The 21,073-nt window shown below is 43.8% G+C and overlaps 1 protein-coding gene across 3 annotated transcripts in view; it reads left to right on the forward strand.

Annotated features, from left to right (window-relative positions):
* The window catches only part of PRR5L (proline rich 5 like), an 83,097-nt gene that overhangs the window by 44,873 nt on the left and 17,151 nt on the right, over positions 1-21,073 (forward strand). For 2 of the 3 annotated variants that reach the window (XM_048855155.2, XM_048855157.2), the window contains 3 exons: positions 10,512-10,569; positions 16,739-16,830; positions 20,577-20,717. In XM_048855155.2, coding sequence (XP_048711112.1) covers positions 10,512-10,569; positions 16,739-16,830; positions 20,577-20,717 — 291 coding nt within the window. The remainder of the gene's footprint in view (positions 1-10,511; positions 10,570-16,738; positions 16,831-20,576; positions 20,718-21,073) is intronic. The other variant, XM_048855156.2, reaches the window with a different exon arrangement.

Below are 21,073 nucleotides of genomic sequence, written 5' to 3' on the forward strand. Positions count from 1 at the left end.
TTTAATACTGTACACAGCAATGATGATTGTGAAGCTTGGTTGAGGTGGTGAAGTTAGAGGGTGGAAGAGGGTGGGATATTTCCCAGGGAATGTCTTACTGCTAAAAGATGAACTAGCGTTCGGGTGAGCTGTTGTTAATGTAGCCGCACACTCTATAAGACAGCACAAATGGGGAGAGGGGAGACAGCATGGCAGACAGAGACACACACCCTGTGTGTGTGAGAAAGAGAGATGCACATTGTCCTTTTAAGTTCGCTGACCGCACTCGAAGTACATTGCCTTTTTAAGTAGATCAGGAAGTTGAGACCGCAGCTGCGGCCAGCAAGCTCCCAACTTCTGAGCCCTGTTGTGTCCCGTCTGCCCTGCTCTATGGAGAAATGGTAAGCGGGGGGCAGGAGCAGGGGGGAGGGGACACCCTGACATTAGCTCCCCTTTTCTCCCCCGCCCCACCTGCACAGCAAGCAGGAGGCTCAGGGAGCAGCTCCAAGGCAGAGGGCAGGAGCAGCACATGGTAGTGGGGGGAGGGACAGCTGAACTGCGGGCAATTGATAGCCTGCTGGGCGGCTGCAGCACAGGGAACTTAGGGGAACGGGGAGCTGATGGGGGGCTGCTGGTCCAACCTGGTTCCAAGCCCCCATGAGCTAGCTCTAAAGGGCTGCTCTTTCTGCAAGCAGTGGACAAAGCAGGCGGCTGCCAAACAACGTTATAAGGGAGCATTGCGCAACTTTAAAGGAGTATGTTCCCTAACTGATCAGCAACGAAACAACGTTAACCGGGACAACGTTAAGTGAGGAGTTACTGTACTTGAATCTTCCAAAGTTTGAAAATTATAAAGCTCCTTTAATATTTTTGTCCTGTTACATTACAGAGTACACTACACTATTAGTGAGTGCTAAGAATTTTCAAATCACATTTTCCATAGATTGAGTGCTGGCTCTTACATTATTTTTTAAAGAATTGTTTCAACCACTGAAGCTTAAGAACTTTTCCATGGAACATAGTTCAGATGCTAAGACAAAGCTGACTTTGTGAGTCACTTGAATTGGTTGCTCAGAAGTAATTTTCACCAGCACTCATGGAAATTTCCAGTTCTTACACTGCATGGAATCATCAAGAATGGAATGAGCTAGTAGGTATCTTCATATTTCTTAGATTGTCCTAATGAAGTCTAGGGAGATTTTATCTTCAAAATCCCCATGGCCCCAGTGTTATCAAGTCTGTCTTGTAGTTAAACAAAACCATAGTATAACAGACTAATGCACCCACTCATATAAAGATCTCCGTGGAAATTCAAATGTTTGATTCTGAAGGAGGTTTGTGTTACTAATCTGCTGCCTTAGTAACTTTAGAGGAGATATAAGCCATGTTACTGAAAGTGACTTTTGAGCTTTTAAAGACCAAATAGCCAGCGCCCAGTATATTCTACTGCTTCTGATTTTCTGCAGGATCTACCCTGTGCTGAATGTTTCTGAATCCACATTTTCAGTTATAATCTAGCCCTCATACACATGATGAAAGCCTTTAAAAATGTAAACCTATTGCAGATTGACATATTGATACATTATGTACCTGAGTCTGCAGGCAGCCTGAAATGATAGCTTTGGCTGGGGTGAACTGCTCCTTCTCACATTCCAGTGGGTTGTTAACACTCAAATCCAGAGATGGAAAATGTAAATGTTAAGTATTTATCTGCTGACTGCTTTTGCCAGAATACCCAGCTAATGTGCTTACCCCAAACTGACTCCTGAGGTGTGGAAACCCAAGCTGTTCTTTGCCCAGCTGCCAAAACCTCCAGCTTCCTCCAACATCTACATGCAGTACAAAACTGTGGTGTACTGAAAGCACAGAGACAACATAAAATATATTGACTTTGATATCAGAATCAGTAATAGGATTCTGTACTGTTTGTATTCTCATATTTAATTTAATCAAAACCTCAATTTCTTAAAATTGAAATGAAGCTGCTGCTGAATTTTCAAGCCTGTGGCATCAGAGAGTTGCAGAATCCAGAGACCTTGACCCAGAGTTTAGGTCCAGTTTGCTGAGATATATACAGAGCTTTGCAAATAATCAATATATGGGATAGCTAAATCCCACTAGGGTGTCCAGATTTTCAAAGAAAATAGACAAATTCATGATAGAGTGTGCTTAGAAAAAAGTCTCCTCTTCTATCCCCTCCCCCCTAACCCCCCCAGTTCTTGGAAGAAGAAGAAGAAGATGATGATTTCAGCCCAAATGTTCTGTAGCTCAAATCCTCTTTTTCACCTGCTGATGGCGATGGCCCCTCTACCCTATTCTATTCTATGATTCTATACCCCACATCCAGCCTATTGGGTTAAAACTGAATAAGGCTAAAGCCTTGAGGAGCTGAGCCAGAGGACTAATAAAATTTCCCCTGCACCTGGCACTTTCCCTGCTGGGCTCTTAGGAGGACAGCTCCACCAGAGACTCCTTAGGATTGGTCCATCCTCTGAACTTGGAAGGGCTTAATAGGCAGAGCAGCCCCAATGGGCTGTGTGTAGGATATGATTCTACTAGAGGGCCCAGTCCTGCATGGTGCAGGTGACTGTGGAAGGTGTTCACCACCTTGCAGGGCTGGCCCAAAGCTCCTTTGTGGAACTGACTGATTCACCAGCAGGGACTCTGAATTTTAGTTGTTACCATTACAATTTACATGAAACTGTGGGCCCTGCCTAGTCACTTTACTCTGAATTGCAACCGCATGTGGGCAGGAGTGTTGTCTGGTTTCCCTGTAGTTGCAGTAACACTGAAACATTGTGGGCTGGATTCTTACAGTAACACCCTCTTTGTGAATGGCTGTAACTCTGCCTGGCACGCACTCTGTCCTATTCACTCACACTCAGGCCTGGTTCACATGTCAAAATGTTAGGTCAACATAGCTACAGCACTCAGGGATCTGAAAAATTCACACCTCTGAGCACCATAGCTATGCCAATCTAACCCCTGATGTAGATGCAGCTATGCTGACCGAAAAATGCTTCCGTTGACTTAGCTACTGTCACTTGGGGAAGTGGAGTTCCTACAGCGATGGAACAACCCACTGTAGGAAATGTCCATGGTAGGGTGCTGCAGTGGCATGGTTATGGCGCCGTAGCTGTGCTCGTAGTGCAGACGTGGCCTCAGTCACTTTCTCGCTTTGTGTGCCCGTAAAGCTTTCCTCTGATTTCTTTACGTTAAAAGTAGTTTAAGGCTTGACCAAGCCCCCTAGATCGGAACTGCTTTGTATTTTTGAGGCATTGTGACATACAAAGGTGAAAAGTGTGACAGAATACACCCCTGTATTCATACCCTACGCACTATTGTAATAATCTTTGTACAAGGTTTGCCTTGTAAGGTATTGTTTGAAAACTCATAATTTGCTGGTCAGTATTGTCCTGGTAAAATATGTGTGGCAACATTGTATGTGAAGTTACAAGATTTCCCTGTATGGTGTTGTTAACACATGTTCCAAACCCCACTGCCCTGCCCAAGCAGAAGTCAGATCTGTTCTAAACAAAGGAAGGAATGTGAGCTTGCCTTAATTTGCATTTAAGCAGTAAACAGAGTCAGGCAGGAAGTGAAAACAAAGGAAGTTCAAATGGGTGAAAAAACCTTCAGGGAACATCCTTCCACATAGAGTCTTTGTCTCCTGGGTCTCAGCTGGAAATTTTTTTTCAAGAGGGGGACTGAAACAGTAAAAAGAAGGGACAAACACCCCAGGGCACCCCACTCCCTCTCCCTGCCCAAATCATTCTGTGCATCTAAGACCAAAGGAAACAGCTGTTGGACTTTGGTCCCCTAAAGAGTTTGATCAGTAACCTTGCTGGAAGCAAGTGGTGAGAAAGTTTACTTTGCAGCTAAGATAGTTTCTTACGTAGATACTAGTAAGCACTTTACCTTTATTTTTCTTACACCCATTTCTGACTTTTATTCCTCATTACTTGTACTCACTTAAAATCTCTTTATTTGTACTTAATAAACTTGTTTAACTTTTTATCTAATCCATTGTGTTGAAGTTGGAGGTCTGGGTACACAGTTTAAAATAAGAAGATGGCATATTATTTCCTTATAGGAATAACAGACTTAATATATTTGTACTATTCAGGAGAGAGCTGGCCAGTACAGGATATACATTTCTGGGGGAAGGTCTGGGACTAGGGGTGTGTTAGGGTCACCCTGCAGCATAACCCAGGCTGGTGAGAGTCAGGGTGCAGCTGCTGGTGAGAGCCAGGGTGCAGCTGTGCAGTTACACACAGACACTCTGGTGTGGCTTACATGCTGGAAGGTTGTTTGTGAGTGGCCCAAGTGGGAGCATCTACTACTGCAAGGCATTATAAGGTTCCCAGGGTTGCAGGGCAGGGGTGACACAGCTCCCAAATAGTCTGGATTGTGCCCTGCTATGTCACAGGTCTCTCTTGTGCTTCTGAATATTGTGGTTTATTCTGTCTGTTGGGCCAAAATAAACTCCCATATCCATCCACCTAGCTAAATTTTGGGGAGTTTCAGGGATGAACTCTGCAGCTAAAGCCCAATTGTGGTTTTAAAGCAACTCCTACAAGTTGGAAGATGTGCATCTATAATCTGGAGCTGTACAGAACTGGCAATGTCTTTCTGGGCACACAATTTTAGATGACATTTGTGTCCCTCAAATGTCAGTTTCCTTGCAAAATTTGATGCAAGAGCTACATGTTCAAAGCAAGACCTGTGCAAATTGATCAGAGATGGAGCTTCTATTGAGCTAAAGAAATTATGAAATACGATGTAAAAAAATTCAGTGAAACAGGCACAATTTTTTGAGTTTGATATGGAAATGAGACTTTCATTTTGAACAGTTGTTTGTCCTTGGTAAGTATATTTTTTAGAAATATAGGACATCTCTAGTGCTGAAATGTGAAGGGAAAAGAATCCTGAAGTTGTTTCTGATTTTGTGTGTGTGTGGCCAGAGGCATATCCATCTTCCAGACAAGATGTGAAACTGCTTGTAATGGCTAAAGATTCCCCTGATGCTTTTCATAAGAGTTGGGTGTTAACTGTAGCATCCTAGCCAATTTCCAGCTCAGGTAATTGCATTCTGCCTACTTAAAATTCACCCTCCAGATACAACTGGAGAAGTTTGCTTCATTTTCCTCTAGAAGAAAAAACTTCCATGCTTTGTCACTAGGTCAAAGAAGGTGTCACCCACCAAGTGACTTCATTTTACTGATGGGCATGTGACTCCCTTTGGGAACTTTCTAGTCTAACAATGTCCATACAGAGCAGACAGGACTCAGTGTTTGAGGCTTTTTCCAAAAGAGCCCCCCTGCCACACGCCTGCTCCCTCCACACACATGTGCGTGCGTGCTCTCTCTCTTTCTCAGCCACTGGAAAATATATTGTGCTCATCTTCCTCGAGGAGAAAGACCTGAGTTGACTCAGCTGGGATTCTTGGCCCTCTCTGATGCTCCTTCCAGCCATAGACCTGTAACAAAGATACTGTGATTTTATCTGCATTATAAAAACATAGGAGTTCTTATCCTATCAGACTTCATAAATCCATTTGTTTGTATCTGCTATCAAACACACACCTTCCCTAACTTACTTGGGCCATGTTTGCTAACTGTTTGGGGGTTAATCCAGGGCCTTGTTCCTTTCCAGTCCATCTCCTCTTCCCACAGTGAAGTAGTAATACAATGTTTGTGGCACCCATCACTAGACCTACAGCAACTTGTGATGCCATGACTGTAAGGTTAAGATTTCACTATGGGATCCAGAAGAAAGTTGACTCAGAAGGGGAATAATCTCTTACCCAAGCATACAATTCTCCTGTAATAGCAAAGGGAAGAAGGTGGGCAATGTAACTCCCTTTCATATAGATGTGTGTCCTTCAAGCTTGCTTGGTGTGTGAGGCTTTATCTGCTCCTGCTTGTAACTGTATCAGTTTATTTTCCCCTAGGCTATATCCCTCTATGTTGCCTATAGCAACCAGGGATAAAGCAGTAATGAGACATGTAATCTAGATAAGGTCTGGTGCAAACCTTTGCTTCATTCTGTGTTTGTTAGAGTGTATTCATTCCTCAGCAAACTACACTATTGGATTTTTTTAAAATGCAAATGTATCTGGCTGAGTGCTTGATCTTGCGAGGAGGAAGCTTAAATTTAATCTGTTTCCAATCTTGGTGTCTTTTGGCAGTAAAGCAAAGCAGCTCCTGGACTAATGAACAGAAAAACCTGTTCTGCTAAATGAGTCCAAAATCTGTAGAGAGATGAGGTAATATCTTTTATTGGACCAACTTCTGTGTCACTTCACCTTGAGTTGTCCCTTAGAATATGTGCTAACTACCTATACTTAACTATCTGTTCAATCTTGTATTTAGCTGTGATACTCTCAGTACCTTTCCCAGACCTATAGAAGAGCTCTGTGCAGGAGCGATGGAAGCTCCCTTCCCCCAGAAGCCCTGCTGCGGCACCCCCCACCCTCCAGTGCCCAAACTGTGGCCCTGCCTCCCCCTTGCCGCCTCTTCCCCTGGGAGCTCCGCCCTTGTACCGCCACTCCCCCCCCCCACCGAGACCTTGCCTCCACTCGCTCCTCACTGCCCCTCCCCCCCATTGCTTGCCCTTATGGTTGGTAAAAAATGATGGGTCCATGGCCCTGTGCTTCACCTGCCCATTCCAGTGCCCTGGCTCTGTGTGACTCGAAAGCTTGTGTGTCTGTCACCAACAGAAGTTGGTACAATAAAAGATATTACCTCACCCACCTTGTATCTCACAGATCCTGGGCCCAACATGGCTACAACTGCATCCAAAATCTTTAGTGATGTACCCAGACAAGTGAATGTGTCTCTCAAAGGACCTGTCTTCACCCTTGGGAAACTTTGAGACAATTAAAGCTTCACCAGCATTTGCAATATAGAATGCCTGAAGCTTTGTAGACACAAGGTTCGTCTCCACTATAGAGCAGGTTGGAAAATAGGGGGTGGGATTTTCTGCAGAAACATTAGACGTTTTGTCAAAAAAACAAAATCAGAAAGTTGAAATTTTTCACAGAAAGCAGACCCTGTTTGCAAAAACCTTAGTTTAGTAGGGCCATGTCTACAGTACAAATGTACATTGACATAACTACATTGCTCAGGGATTTGAAAAATCCACACCTCTGAGCCGCACACTTATACTGATCTAGCCCTCAGTGGTGACGCTGCCATGTCGACAGGCGGGCTTCTCCCATCAACATAGCTGCTGCCTCTCGTGGAGGTGAATTAACTATGCTGATGGGAGAGGCTTTCCTGTCGGTGTACTAACGACTTCACTGAAGTCGTTTAAGTGTAGACCTGTCCTCACAAACCCCAAATTTTCCATTGGAAAAAAGTTTTAGCGGAAAATGCTTGACTAACCCTATTTAGCAACCTTTGGAGCTGCAGCATGGATGGGGTGACATCTGCTGCTGGCATTCGAAGCACTGTGTTATCTGACCCTGCTAAAAAGCATGTTGTAACTGCATTTCCAAATCATGCAAAAACCTTTGACCTTTGCAGGGCTATAGTGTGATGCAGAAACACAGTGCCATCTATGATGTATGCCCAAACTATAAATTGTTTCTGTGGACTAAAGTGCTGTTATCTAGTCCCCTAACACCGTAATATCCACACTGATCTGGGTAGCTCCGCTTGTTTGTTCCAGGGATGTGAAATTTCCTATGTGCAGGGGCTAGTGTGTGGGGAATGGAGCCCTAAGGGCCTATGCATTTGAATTCCTTAATTTGCTTGCAAATGAGGCACAAATGAGTTAACCTTAGTTAAAAGGTTGTGGATGCCAACAGGAAAAAGCAATGTGCTGGCAAGTCTATGATTGCAGAATAGCTGCTCTTGGCATTGTGAGAATGGCTTCCAGTTTGACAGCTTGAATTTCTGATCTCTGATGATATCGTTGGCCCTTTCTGTGCCACCAATTCCCCCAGTGTTGGAAACTTTGGTAAAGTACTGGAATAATTAAACCTGCTTTGAACAGGTTCAAATAACACGGTTTTAGAATGGCAGCAATAGCCAGCACTCCATCCACATTACAGCTCCCATATATGCCGTTCAGTCCAAATGTCTTAATCATCTCTGGCTCTATCATATGTATATACCTTGAAACAAATTCTGTCTTGACTTGCCTTCCATGCAACATCATTGACTTGAAGGCAGATTTTGGCCCTTTATGTATATTTGGGGAACCCTTCTAGTGGGTGAATTGTGTATTGGACGGCCCCAAATCAAGTTACTGGAGCTGTTCTCTTTCTTAAATGCTCTTTGCCAAGATTTCAGACGAAAGTAAAGATGCCAAGGGAAGAAGGTCACTTTTTAATCTCAGGTATTTCTAGGGCACCTATCAATGTAGCATGTAAGTGCTAAAGTGCTTTAATTGCAGAAGATTCCAGGGCAGAAGGAGCTTCTTGCTGTTTTGAATTCAATGACTGATTTGCCTAACTGAGAACTTGAGGGTTTTGCTGACCGTGGCAACATTGAGGGGTCAGATTCTACTCACACACACACTCACCTACATGGATAAATTCTTAAGTCTAGTGCGTGCACATAGAATGTCTCTTACACCAACAATCACACTAATATTCAGGTTACTCCCAGTCCCAAAGGACCTGTCACCTGCCCCAGGTCAATTGCACTTTAGATCTTATACCAAAGACAACACTTGTAGCCAATCCTATAATAAACTAACTAAAGATTTGTTAGCTAAAAAAAATAAATTAGTTATTTACAAGATTAAAGAAGATAAACATATACACACACACGCAAGTTACAGTCTTGGATTTCAAAAGATGATAGAAGCTTCTATAATGGGCAAGCTCTATATGTCCTTTAGGGCTACCCAGGCAAAGCACCTTTGCTTATGCTTAGTAATCCTTGCTTCTCAGAGTCCAAGCAGCAGAGTTCAACCTGATGGGATGAGTCCTTTTCCTCTTCATGGGTGTACGTGTGTGGGGGCAATCAACAAAGTCTTTTGTCCTCCGATGTTCCACGATGCTTTGCCTGCTGTCTGTGGGCCTCCCTTTGTTGGGCAGGAGATAACACCTCCTATGGCAAACTAGCGTTTCACACTTGGTAATGCTTCTTTTCTGACTGTTCCTTTGCAGTGCAAGCACTTAAATATTATCTTATAACATGGGATACAGACATTATCGGTGAGATAAATGCATACAGCAACCTACATGCATTCCATGAAGTCTAAATGCTAAACACAGGTTTATAAGTCTCATACCAGTTTTGACAATACTAGGACACAGGTGAGTCAGACTGGTTTCCAGCTCTGTATTGGTCAGTGTTCGGCTGAGGCCTTGGGACCTTGGCATGAGCTGGCACCGGGTCTGCCACTATCATGGATGCAACAGTTTTTCAGGCATTCAAAGTGGCAGCGTAGGCATGATTATGTGCTATGGAGGCCTGGGACTCCTGCTGATCTAAAGGCTGCTTCTGTGTTACAGAATTTTGTTTGGTTTCAGAGTAGCAGCTGTGTTAGTCTGTCTTTGCAAAAAGAAAAGAAGGACTTGTGGCACCTTAGAGACTAACCAATTTATTTGAGCGTAAGCTTTCGTGAGCTACAGCTCACTTCCCCGTTGGTTGAAGGAAAATAGGGGACGAAGATTGTGACTCCTACACAATTACCTGTTCAGAATAGGCGAGTCTCGGGGATATGACAATGAAAAGAAACAACAACCTGGTAGATACCACACTCTGCACTGTGGGAGAGAGAGATACCCCCTGAATATCCATTTCGCTCTCATGGTACAGCATTTCCCATGAGCAGGAGGCACATTCCCTATTGATGCACTGCCTGTGGTGGGGTCCAACCTTTCTGAGATAGGAATATGTACATTACCCGTCTCTAGCTCTTCCACGCAAGAATCTCAGATCATTTCACAATAACTGATTTTCTTCCCACAACAGTGGTAGCAGGTCGGTAAGTGTTATTAACCCTTTTTACAGATGGGGAAACTGAGCCACAGACAGTCTAAGGGTGGATTTACAAAGGCATTTAGGCACTTAAAGATGCAGCTAGGTGCTTACTGGGATTTACAGAAGTGCCTGAGCAGATTAGGCGCCTTTGTAAATTCTATCAGGTGCCGAGCTGCATCTTTACTTGCCTAAATACTTGGATAAATCTGCCCTAAATGGCTTGTTCCAAGGGCACATGGAAAGGCTGTGGCAGTCCCCGGAAGAGACCTACCTGATTCTCCTGACTCCCAGTCTTGTGGCCTAAAACAAGCTCATCCTTCAGTTCACCTGGAAGTCCAGTTGTTTTGTGAAATGGTCTATGTATCTGCTGCACCCTGTTGTGCTGGAAAAAATAGTTGTAGGCTAGGTATGGGTTAATACCCTGTGTGAGATTCTTAACGTGGCAAAGTCCATGGTTAGGGCTGGGGGTGCTCTGACTGAACTTTGGACACCTGCATGTCAAGCAAATAACAGCAATAAAACTCTGTCTTCAGTTCATTTTAATTCTTGGGAAAAGCAAATGCATGTCTCTCTCTTCTCTCTTGGCAGAACCAGCTCCTTGCGAAGGGCTTGCTGTTTATAGAGGAGAAGGTTAAGCTGTGCGAAGGCAAGTACAGAGAGACTGTTTTGGAATGGGGTCCTGGAGGGCCCTTGTGAGTCAGCTTTTGATGTTTGGACAGCTGAGATGCATCTGTCATAAGCCCATCATCTCCGAATGATTCATATGACGGGAAATTCTAAGGCCCCTTATATGCAACTGAGATCACATGCACTGACTAAGCCTAGTTCAGGCTAGCATACAGCTGAACGGGTTTAACACATCCATGCAACTCCTCTGGGAACTACATTGTACTCCAGCCCGTATGTTACTTGAGGGATGTTTGATCTTGTTGAGTCAAAAGCATGACTGAGGCTTTTCCATCAGCCTCTCTCTTCACCAGGAAGGCTCACACATGGTTCTGCAGTGTAATTTAAACCCAGTTTCCAAATGGTGCCAATCCTTGATATGAATCCTGCTTCCTTGCTTTAAAACAGTGGTAAGCCCCGACAGGCTTTTGCCTTATTTCTTAAGATGCTTTGAAACTGTGCAGAAAGGCCTGGACTCATGATCTTGTGACCATAACCTTGGTACCACTAGTATCATAGCTTTGTTCTGTTGAAAGCCCTCAACAAATGTACTAGAATGAGTGTGTGTTTCACTGGGATGGGGATGAAACCCCATCAGGCCTCAAACTCTCCATATGTGAAGAGCTAGTGGTCATTCAAACTATGGCCCCACAGTGTCATGCTCCAGTTGCTTCTGAAGGTCTGGTGGGGGAAGAATAGTGGGACAGCGGCTGTTATGGTTGATCTTTGGTAATAAGTCACTTTTATTAGGTTTGCCTAATCAACTTGTGCAGCTCTGTCTCATGAAAACTAGATTGCCATTTGCTGACCCAGTTTTGTAGCCTCTGATCCAAGCCAGCTTCCCCATTGACCCGCTTTTTCTGGGTCATTAAATGCCAATTAAGGCACACACTCTTGCACCGCTGGATTCCTTAGCACTGCTTTCTTTGAAGCTGATATCTCAACCCATGTGTTGCCAGTGAGCAGCTCGGTAATCCCAGTGTGCAGGAGCCGCAGGATTTGCTAACCTCCTCCTTACAGGGGCCACCTTCCATTTGGCTTACTGCCCACTTGTTTGGTGCAGTCCTGTACAGGAGAATATGGGAGGAATGGAGTCTGCACACTATATCTCAGGTCTTGTACACACGACCACTTATGTCAGTATAACTCACGCCGCTAAGGGATGTGAATAAGCCACCTCCTGAATGATGTAAGTTACACCAACCTAGATGCTGGTGTGGACAGCACTATGCTGGTGGGAGAGCTTCTCCTGATGACATTGCTACTTGCAGAGGTGGTTTTATTATGTCCAGGGGAGAAGTCTTTCCCACTGGCATAGGGTGTCTTTACCGGGCGAGCTTCAGCTACATTGGTGCAGCTGCGCGGCTATAGCACTGTTAGTGTAGACTAGCCCCAAGGATGCGCTCCGCTCAGTATCCTGAACAGGGGTCTCTATCGTGCTGTTACCAACCCCTCAGCGTTCTAAAGAACAAACACTGACCAGTTAACTAAACTCTAAAACAAACAAACAGACAAAAAAACCCTTGTAAAACTGTCCCAATTTGTGATTCAGATTAAAACATGCAGGTCTTGTTGGCAGTGGGTTTGTGAGTCATCCATCATCATGTTAAAATGAAACAAAGGTGTCAGCATGTGGCTGCTGATTGCTTGGGAAAGATGTTCCAGCTAGACAGACAAGGGCCTTCCTGCTGCCTTTACATTTGTCTGAAGTGGCATTGTAAACACGGTGCTTATAGGGCCACAGTGATGCAGTTAGGAGCCAGATGATTCATGGAATTTCCAAGCATTGATTTTTTTTTCTTCCTCGTTCTTTCATGAACTTATTGCTTTGTTCCAGAGAATCTGGCTTGCGGTCACTTTAACAAGAGCCACGTGTGCCCACTTCCCAGTTAGCTTTGACTTCCAAAAAGGGAGCTCCTTTCCCAGCTCTGAGTCGAAGTAATGCCCGTGCTGCAAAGAGCAGCAATGTTTTTAGCGCATGTTTTTCTTAATCAAAACTTCTGCTCTTAATGCAGCACTTCAGCTTTCTGTAGGATTTATGACCTCTTGCACAAATACACCACTTCCCCATCCTAAAGATTACCTTTCTTTTTATTTCCATCCCCACACACTGCAACAGCTCAGGCCTGAGACAGGTAGGAGCGGGATCCTAAAACCTATCCAGAAAGGACCATCATGATCATCTAGTCTGATCTCCTGCTAATCACAGGCCACAGACCCTCACCGACCCACTCCTGTATTAGGCCCAAAACTTTTGGCTGAATTACTGGTGTCCTCAAATCCTAATTTAAAGACTTCAAGTTATAGAGAATCTACTGTTAACTCTAGTTCAAACCTGCAAGTGACCTGTGCCCCATGCTGACAGGGAGGCAAACATCCCGTCACCCCTACCTCCGGAGTCTGCCAATCTGACCTGGGGGGGAATTGCTTCCCGACCCCAAACATGGCTATTAGACCCTGAGCATGTGGGAAAGACCCACCAGAGAGACACCTGGGACAGAATTCTCCGTAATAACTTAGAGCCCTCACCGTCTAGCATCCCATCTCTGGCCGTTGCAGATATTTGCTAATAGCAGTCACACATGGCCCGCATGCCATTGTAGGCAATTCATCATACTATCCCTTTTATCAAACTTGAAAAAAAGTTAGGTTTTTTGCCCCCACTACTCCTCTTGGAAAGCTGATTCAAAACTTCACTCTTCTGATAGTTAGAACCCTTTGGTCATGTCTACACTGCCACTTATGTCAGCAAAACTTATGTTGCTTTGAGCGTCATAAATTTTGCTGGCATAAAAGCTTATGTGCACAGTGCTATGCTGGCAGGAGAGCTTCTCCCGCTGACACAGCTACTGCTGCTCGTTTAGGTAGTTTAATTATGTCGACAGGAGACCTCTCTCCCATTGGCATAGGGCGGCTACATGAGCGATCTTACAGTAGTGCAGCTGCATCAATACAGCTGTGCTGCTGTAAGTTTGGTAGTGTAGACATGACCTATGTCTAGTTTCAAGCTAAAACTTATTGATGGCCAGTTTATATACCTTTGTTCTTGTGCCAACATTGGCCCTTAACTTAAGTAACTCCTCTCCCTCCCTGGTGTTTCCCTCTGACGTATTTATAAAGAGCAATCATATCTTCCCTCAGCCTCCTTTTTGTTAGGCTAAACAAGCCTAACTTCTTAAGTCTCCTCTCATTAAGCAAGTTCTCCATTCCTCAGATCATCCTAGTAGCCCTTCTCTACACCTGTTCCAGTTTGAATTAATCTTTCTTAAACACGGCAGACCAGAGCTGCACACAGTATTCCAGATGAGGTCTCACCACTACCTTATATAATGGTAATAACACTTCTCTATCTGTACTGGAAATACCTTACCTAATGCATCCTAGGATTACATTGGTCTTTTTCATGGTTGCATCACATTGGTGGCTTATACACCCAGGTCTTTCTCCTCCTCTTTCGCTTTCAACTGTTACACCCTCAGCTTATAGCAAAAATTCTTGTGGTAGTCCCTAAATTCACTATTGCAGTATTACATTTCATCCCATTCCTATTAGTTCAGTTTTCAAGGTTGTCCAAATCTTCTTGTATGATAGTCCTGTCCTCCTCTGTACTGGCAATACCTCTCAACTTTGTGTCATCCACAAATTTTATGAGCACATTTCTACTTTTTGTGCCAAAGTCATTTAATGTAAATGTTAAACAAGATTGGTCCCAAGACTGATCAATGAGTAACTCTACTAGTAACCTCCCTCCAGCCTGATAGTTCACCTTTCATCATGACCTTGTAGTCTCCCCTTAAACCAGTTTCCTCCCACTTTTTGATTGTCATTTTAATCCCCATTTTCTTCAGTTTAACTAACAATTTCCCATGTGGAACTGTACTGAAATCTTTACTGCATTTCCTTTATCTAAAAAATCCATTATCTTCTCAAAGAAGGAGATCAAAGTGGTGTGGCATGATCTACTTTTTGTAAAAACATTTAGTATTTTATCCCAATTACTGTTTACCTCTATGTCCTTAACTACTCTGTCTTTCAAAATTTGTTATAAGACCTTGCAAACAATTGAGGTAAAAATAATGGGCCTGTAGTTTGCCAGATCACTTTTATTCCCCGTTCATAAATAAAGATACTTTATGTTTGCAATTCTCCAGGCATAGGGTACTACCCGCATGTTTACAGATTCATTACAAATTCTTGCTATTGGGTTTGCAGTTTCATGTGCCAGTTCCTTTAATATTCTTGAATGGAGATTATCTGGGTCCTCCGATTTGGTCCTATTAAACTGTTTGAGAATGGCTTCCACCTTGGATGTGGTAATTTCTACTTTCATATCCTCGTTCGCATTAGCCACCCTGACACAGCCCCCACGCTCCTCATTACCCTTATTGAAAACTAAAGCAAAGTATTTGGTTAGGTTGGGCCATACCTAGATTATCTTTAATCTCCATCCACTTCAGTGCTTAGCGGGGTCCCACTTCTCTCTTCCCTGTCATTACAGACAGTGTGAATAAAGCATGGCTCTGTCAGTGGATGATGGATGATTTTTTTGGTGTATTCTTGCAGTTGGGGTTAAAAAGCAGACATAGGACCTGATCCTGTAACCCGTTGAAGTCAATGGGGCCTTTACTCTGGGGAGGTAAAGCTTGCAGACTCAGGCCCTATGGTTGCACGTTCTCTTTCTGATGGCTTATATCACAAGTAAGGTGTGCTACAGTCATGCTAGAGGAAACAGCAGTAAACATGAAAACTCAAAGTCTTTGGAGTTTTCCTGCATTTTGAAACATTTCAGTACAGGTAAATAATGTTCTTGTGAGATGCAACTTAAATATAAGTCCCTCTGTGAGGAACTGATACAGCTGCTACACACAAGTTTAATGCTGAGATTTCAAAGCCGCCTAGCGCAGGGGTTCTCAACCTTTTCCTTTCTGAGGCCCCCCCAACATGCTATAAAAATTCGACGGTCCACCTGTGCCACAACACCTGGTTTTCTGCAGATAAAAGCCAGGGCCGACGTTAGGGGGTAGCAAGCAAGTTGCTCAGGTTTTGGCTTCAGCCCCAGGTGGTGGGACTTGGAGCCCCGGGCTTCAGCCCCCCTGGTGTGGCTTTGGCTTTCTGCCCTTGGCCCCAACGGGCTGGCATTAGACCCCCTGAAACCTGCTCGTTGCTCCCCAGGGGGCCCGGGACCCCTGGTTGAGAACCACTGGCATCGGGGATGGGAAATTGGGTGTTCACATCCACTAGGCAGCTTGGAAATCTCAGCCTTACTTTTTTTTAGAAACATAAGAAGCTTTGTGAATTGAGTTTATTCATGAGTTAGAAAAAAATATTCCGTCTAAATGATCAAATGTACCCATTGCATAACCATTTATACATCACCTTGTGATGAAAGTTACGTGCTTGTCATGTGAGTTGTGGGTTGCATGAGTTTAGGTCTACATTTATTTTAAATTTCCAAACCTGTGACAGTTGGGGCTTTTGTTGGGGCTGGTTGGATACAATGGGAACAGTTGAACCTTGTGAGCTGCCAAGTTTAAAACTTCTCTGAGTAGAAGAGGCACTCTCATCATTATGGCTTTGTGGCTTGTCACACAGGTGGGTGGGTGGCTGAGTTCTGTGACTTCTAGATCTATGTTTGGGGAGGGAGAATCTCAGAGGTAATGTAGCTGGTTAAAGAGGTACCTGTACAGCATTGACTCCCTGACTTCAGCCTCTGGGCTCTCTCCTGTCTGCTTCATTCACAGCTGCTCAGTGGGACCATACTGGAATATCAGCCTAATGTTTATTAGGTGCTTTTTAAATGCAACATACATGGCCCGTGGAGATAGACCCTATTGCCTAAGGAGCAGCATCACCCTTTTACTTTAATTGGGCTGTTTTACATTTCATGGGGAACTGTGTTCTTAGAGCTGGGAGGGACTCAGCAGTTTCTGATTATAGATTTATGCCCTCTCACCTTTTTACTGAGAACAAATACAAAGCAAAATGCAGCTAAAGCTGCCAAGACTTTTCTGCTTTGGGGTAGGAGACCCTAAATGAGGCAGGTTTGTGATGCTCACCTAGAAAGGTAAAGAGCACTGGGACATTTGAACCTGACTGTAGTATCCTAATTGCTAAAGGGTTTTTCTCCCTCCAAATTCCTGTGCTTTTAGGTGAGGATCGCATTGATATCCTGTCTGAAATTTGGGATCACTTCTTCACAGAGACCCTTCCCACGCTCCAGGCAATATTCTACCCTGTCCAGGTAAACCTGATTAAAATATAGTCTGGGAGATGGGGAGGGAATGCAACTACAGTACCTGCTTAATGGACCCTTGTGCTTCCGTTCTCTCCCTGCAGCAATTAAGTCTCCATCTCTGCTGGTGGACCAGGTTTAAAAAACTTTAAACCAAGGTTTGGGCCAAATGGGCTCTTAGTGACGTTTGTCCTAATGAACTGTGTAAATGGAACTAGTGTGATAAACTAGCTAACCTAAGGGAGAGCACAATGTTTTGAATCCTGTTTGGTCCTGTCCTCTCTAGCTGTTAGGAGCCTGTCTATGGTGGAGTTTAAACAGTGCTTAAGCACTGATACAACAGGACTGTACTTGGGTCTTGTTTAGACTGCGGATTTGTTCCAATTATTGTCATTAGTTCTTTAGTCATTGCAGTAGCTTTAGCTCCATCACTGCAAGTAGTGGCTTTGCCTGTCTGCATCAGGGGATAGCCCTGGCACAGCTATTCCAATGACTGGCTGTCACCGGGGCAAATCCTGGGTCTAGACCAGGGGAGAAATTTGTAAAGGCGCGTATGAAAGATTTCTAATTCCCACTGACTTTAATCAGAAGACTTTAACTGTCATTTGTGCCTTTGAAAATGTCTCAGATGCTTTTGTGATGAGTGGCCATATATGTACAGTACCTGCGTAGATAAGTGACATCACTCTGGTTTCTCCCTAAGTCCCGTTTACAAGGCTAAGCAGCCAAGTGTAGCATTCCTGAAGGAGGTTCGATTTTAAATCTGTATTATACTTCTTTCATTTGCTTAGACTGTAAACCTTTTGGGGGCAGGGACTGTCTTTTTGTTCTCTTTGTACAATGTCTAGTGCTATAGGGTCCTGGCTCATGACTTAGGGCTCCTAGGTGCTACGGTAATACACATAATAATAGTTTTGGTCAGGATTTCCAGCACCAGCAGTCCTAATTGTTGAGGAGCTATTGACAAATGAGAATGTTTATAACGTCTCGCCAGTCATGAGGGAGGCGGGGGAAGAAGGGGGGTCTGAAAAGGCACCAAAAACACGTCTTCTCTATAGAATGAAATTCTTAGAAATGTTAGGTCTTCCCTTTTGGCCTGTCTCTGCTCCTGGAGAACCAGACTCTAGATACATTTGATTTTTCCTTTTATCGCTTGAAAGTCAGCAGGTGAAATTTGAAGGTCGCCCTTTCCTAATTATTAAAGTTGGCATTTCCTAAAAGCGGCCAAGAGAACTTATCTAAAGAAGATTGCTAACCGTTCCAATATATTTGTTTTTTACTCTCTCCTGGCTGTACTTGCTGCAGATGCTAGAAGGTATGTGTGTTTGGGGGGTGGGGTACAGATTAAATTGTGCAACTGAGAAGTCTTTTTACTCTTTGTGCTATGTGTGCGCCCTTGTTCATGTGTGCGCATACTCTGGAGACATGGAGTGACCTAATCTAGCAGGGTGAGATGCTGAAACCTGGTTTTTAATGTACTAAACTCCTTGAGGAGAAGAATCTTTCTGTCTATTTTAATGGGAGTTGTTTCTGCTCTCCTTGTATTTTAATAGCTCTCCTGGCTATAGAAAAAGTGATACCATGTCGTTTAGTGGTGACACCCTTTTCCACTAATGGCTCCAGAGAAAATCTCTTTGCTGCTATATGGTGTCTCAAAAATGAGAAACTGAACAAAAGTTACTGCAGAACTTTGTGACTTTTTAAAATAAATGATATGAAGGAAATCGACATCCTTTGTATTTTATTTATGTTTACACTTTCCTAAGGCATACATCCCAGTAGTATCAGAGTACCTCATAAACATATCTTTGCATCTTCCTTTTGAGTTAGGGAAGTACTATTCTCATTTTACAGATGAAGAGCTGAGGCACAGAGTGTCTAAGTGACTTGCCACAATCACACAGGAAATTGGTGGTAGATCTGGGGACTGAATCCAGATCACTGGACTCTGAATCCAGTGCCTTAATAACAAGAACAGCCTCCCCTCCCTGCAGTTTTCTTGCAAAGACTAGCTTTCTCCTTTTAGTGATGGCATAAATTCCTCACTCTGGCAATTGCCCCTCCACACTCCCAACCTGTATAGACTGTATTTATCCACACATGTGGCACTGCAAATTTCCCTCACCAAAGATGATTCTGTTCTGGAGGAATCATGTCTTTGGGTGAGAGGGTTCTGTCAGTCTTCGGACCCATTCAGCCTGTGACGATTTTTTACTGCAAATGCAATTAAAGGTGTCATTGTGGCTTTTGTGATGGGCCCAAGTGTCCACATGGAATGTAACTGAGCCCTTCAACCATAAGCTACTGAACCTCCATCATATGGTTCTGGTTACTAACAACTTCAGCTAGGTTTGAACCTGTGACCTAGGTCTGACTCTAAGACATCCAGTCCCCTAAATTGCCAACTACATGCAAACAGTTTATACAAGTCACACTGCTCTCACTGAGTTACTGAGTGACTGCTCTGCTGGGCTTGGGAAGAAAAATGAGATCAAATATTTCTGTTTTCTATGGGATGTTGTTTTTAACTGAGATAGTAAATTAGTTGGATTAAATTGTACAATAGGAATAAATGGAAAAAAAGTGTCATGTTATTGCTGAGATACATTTCACAGCTTTGTGCAGCTCCTTTTTACACCTGGCATTCTCAAACAAGCATTTGGATGTCTTAAGAGAGCACAACACTCATATAATGGCCAGGCCAATAGGTCTTAAGTTATTTGCATATTGATTTAGCAGTTAATTGCAACATTAACCCCATTCTAAATTTATGGTTAACTGGTGCTCATTCCCTCCAGACAGAGATTTGCTTGTGTGTGTGTGTGTATGTGTGTTATGGATCCTGAAGCAGAATATAGGGCAGAGTTTAATTCCTTCAAGAGAGAGGGGGAGAGACTCCACACTGGAAAGCATTGGGGAGGGATGGGAAGAAAGTTTGAGCAGTGAAATCTTAGCTGCAGTTAGTTTAATGGTATAGTAGACTGTGTTGAGCATGTTAGGCATAGCACTAGGTTACTGTGATCCTGGAATGTTGGACTGAGTTCAGTTGTGTTTAAATATGCTGTGAAATATTTCAACATTTTCATCTGTTAAACCTTTACAGGAGTCCTATCATTAATGTTGAAAATGAAAACAAAACCCTCCTTTAACCCAGTCACATTGGAAAGCCAAAACTGTTGCTTTCCTCGCTGTCAGTGGAAAGAATTGGACAGGACCTGGCTCTGGCCCAAAGTGAATAGTAAACATAATAATTAATTAAATTGTATTTTCATTTGCAATTTCCAACGCTAAATGTTGGTGTTCAGTGCGGGGTCTGACACAGACTAGAAGCAGGTATAGTTTAGGTGCATGCCATACAAATTCATCGCCTCCCAGCATAGCCAATGTGCCTCAGGTCTGACCAGCAACACAACAGTGGCTGTGCCAGTCCTGGGCTTCAGACTGCTAATCCTAATCCCAACCAAGATAGTGGTTTGGGTTTTGTGAATAAGTGTCATTTTCTGCTGAGATCATGGCTCATTCTTTGCATGACTGTCGCCAGTCATGGGCTTCAGGAGATCGGTCACTCATCGATTAGAAATGGAGCAGGAAAGGTGCTCTCTAGATAGGCCACTAAACAGTACAAGGAATCATGAGGCTGAGCAGCTAATGGGTGCTCTACCATAACAGCACACAACAATAATTTGCAAGAGTGTCTTTGTGTGTGTGCGCGCACGCGTTATGCACACGCACATTTCCGAACTGTATTTTTTCAGGGTCAGGAACTGACTATCCGCCAGATTGCCCTGCTCGGCTTCAGAGACTTGGTCTTATTAAAGGTGAAGTTGGAAGAGATTCTTCCTCTCGTCCAAACAAAGCTCCCAGCTTCCATTGTACAGATGCTGCTGGTTCTACAGGTAGGGAGTTTCCTTTCTTTTTTCTCCGTCTATCTGTCTCTCACCCACGCATGCACATCTCACAGCTACCAATTCATATTGCCCCTGGAAAGAGGAAAACCAGTCGGGATGATGAGGCTGGGGAAGGAGTTTTGTGTGTTATTTTGGGGAAGCTGGACATGAAAATGAACTAAACTGAATATTAGGCATTGTGGCTTGAGTTTCCGGAGCAAACGGATGGGAGGGGGTCAAGCTGTCCCAATGGGAAGGAAATGAACCAAACTCTGGGGTCTTGGGGCTTTTCCCTTGGTGACTGAGAAGTCCCAGTGCTCTTGCTTCACTTACCCATGTATCTTAGAGCATCTCCAAATGCCTTT

The sequence above is a fragment of the Caretta caretta genome, chromosome 6, assembly GCF_965140235.1.
Source record: "Caretta caretta isolate rCarCar2 chromosome 6, rCarCar1.hap1, whole genome shotgun sequence".
Lineage (NCBI taxonomy): Eukaryota > Metazoa > Chordata > Testudines > Cheloniidae > Caretta > Caretta caretta.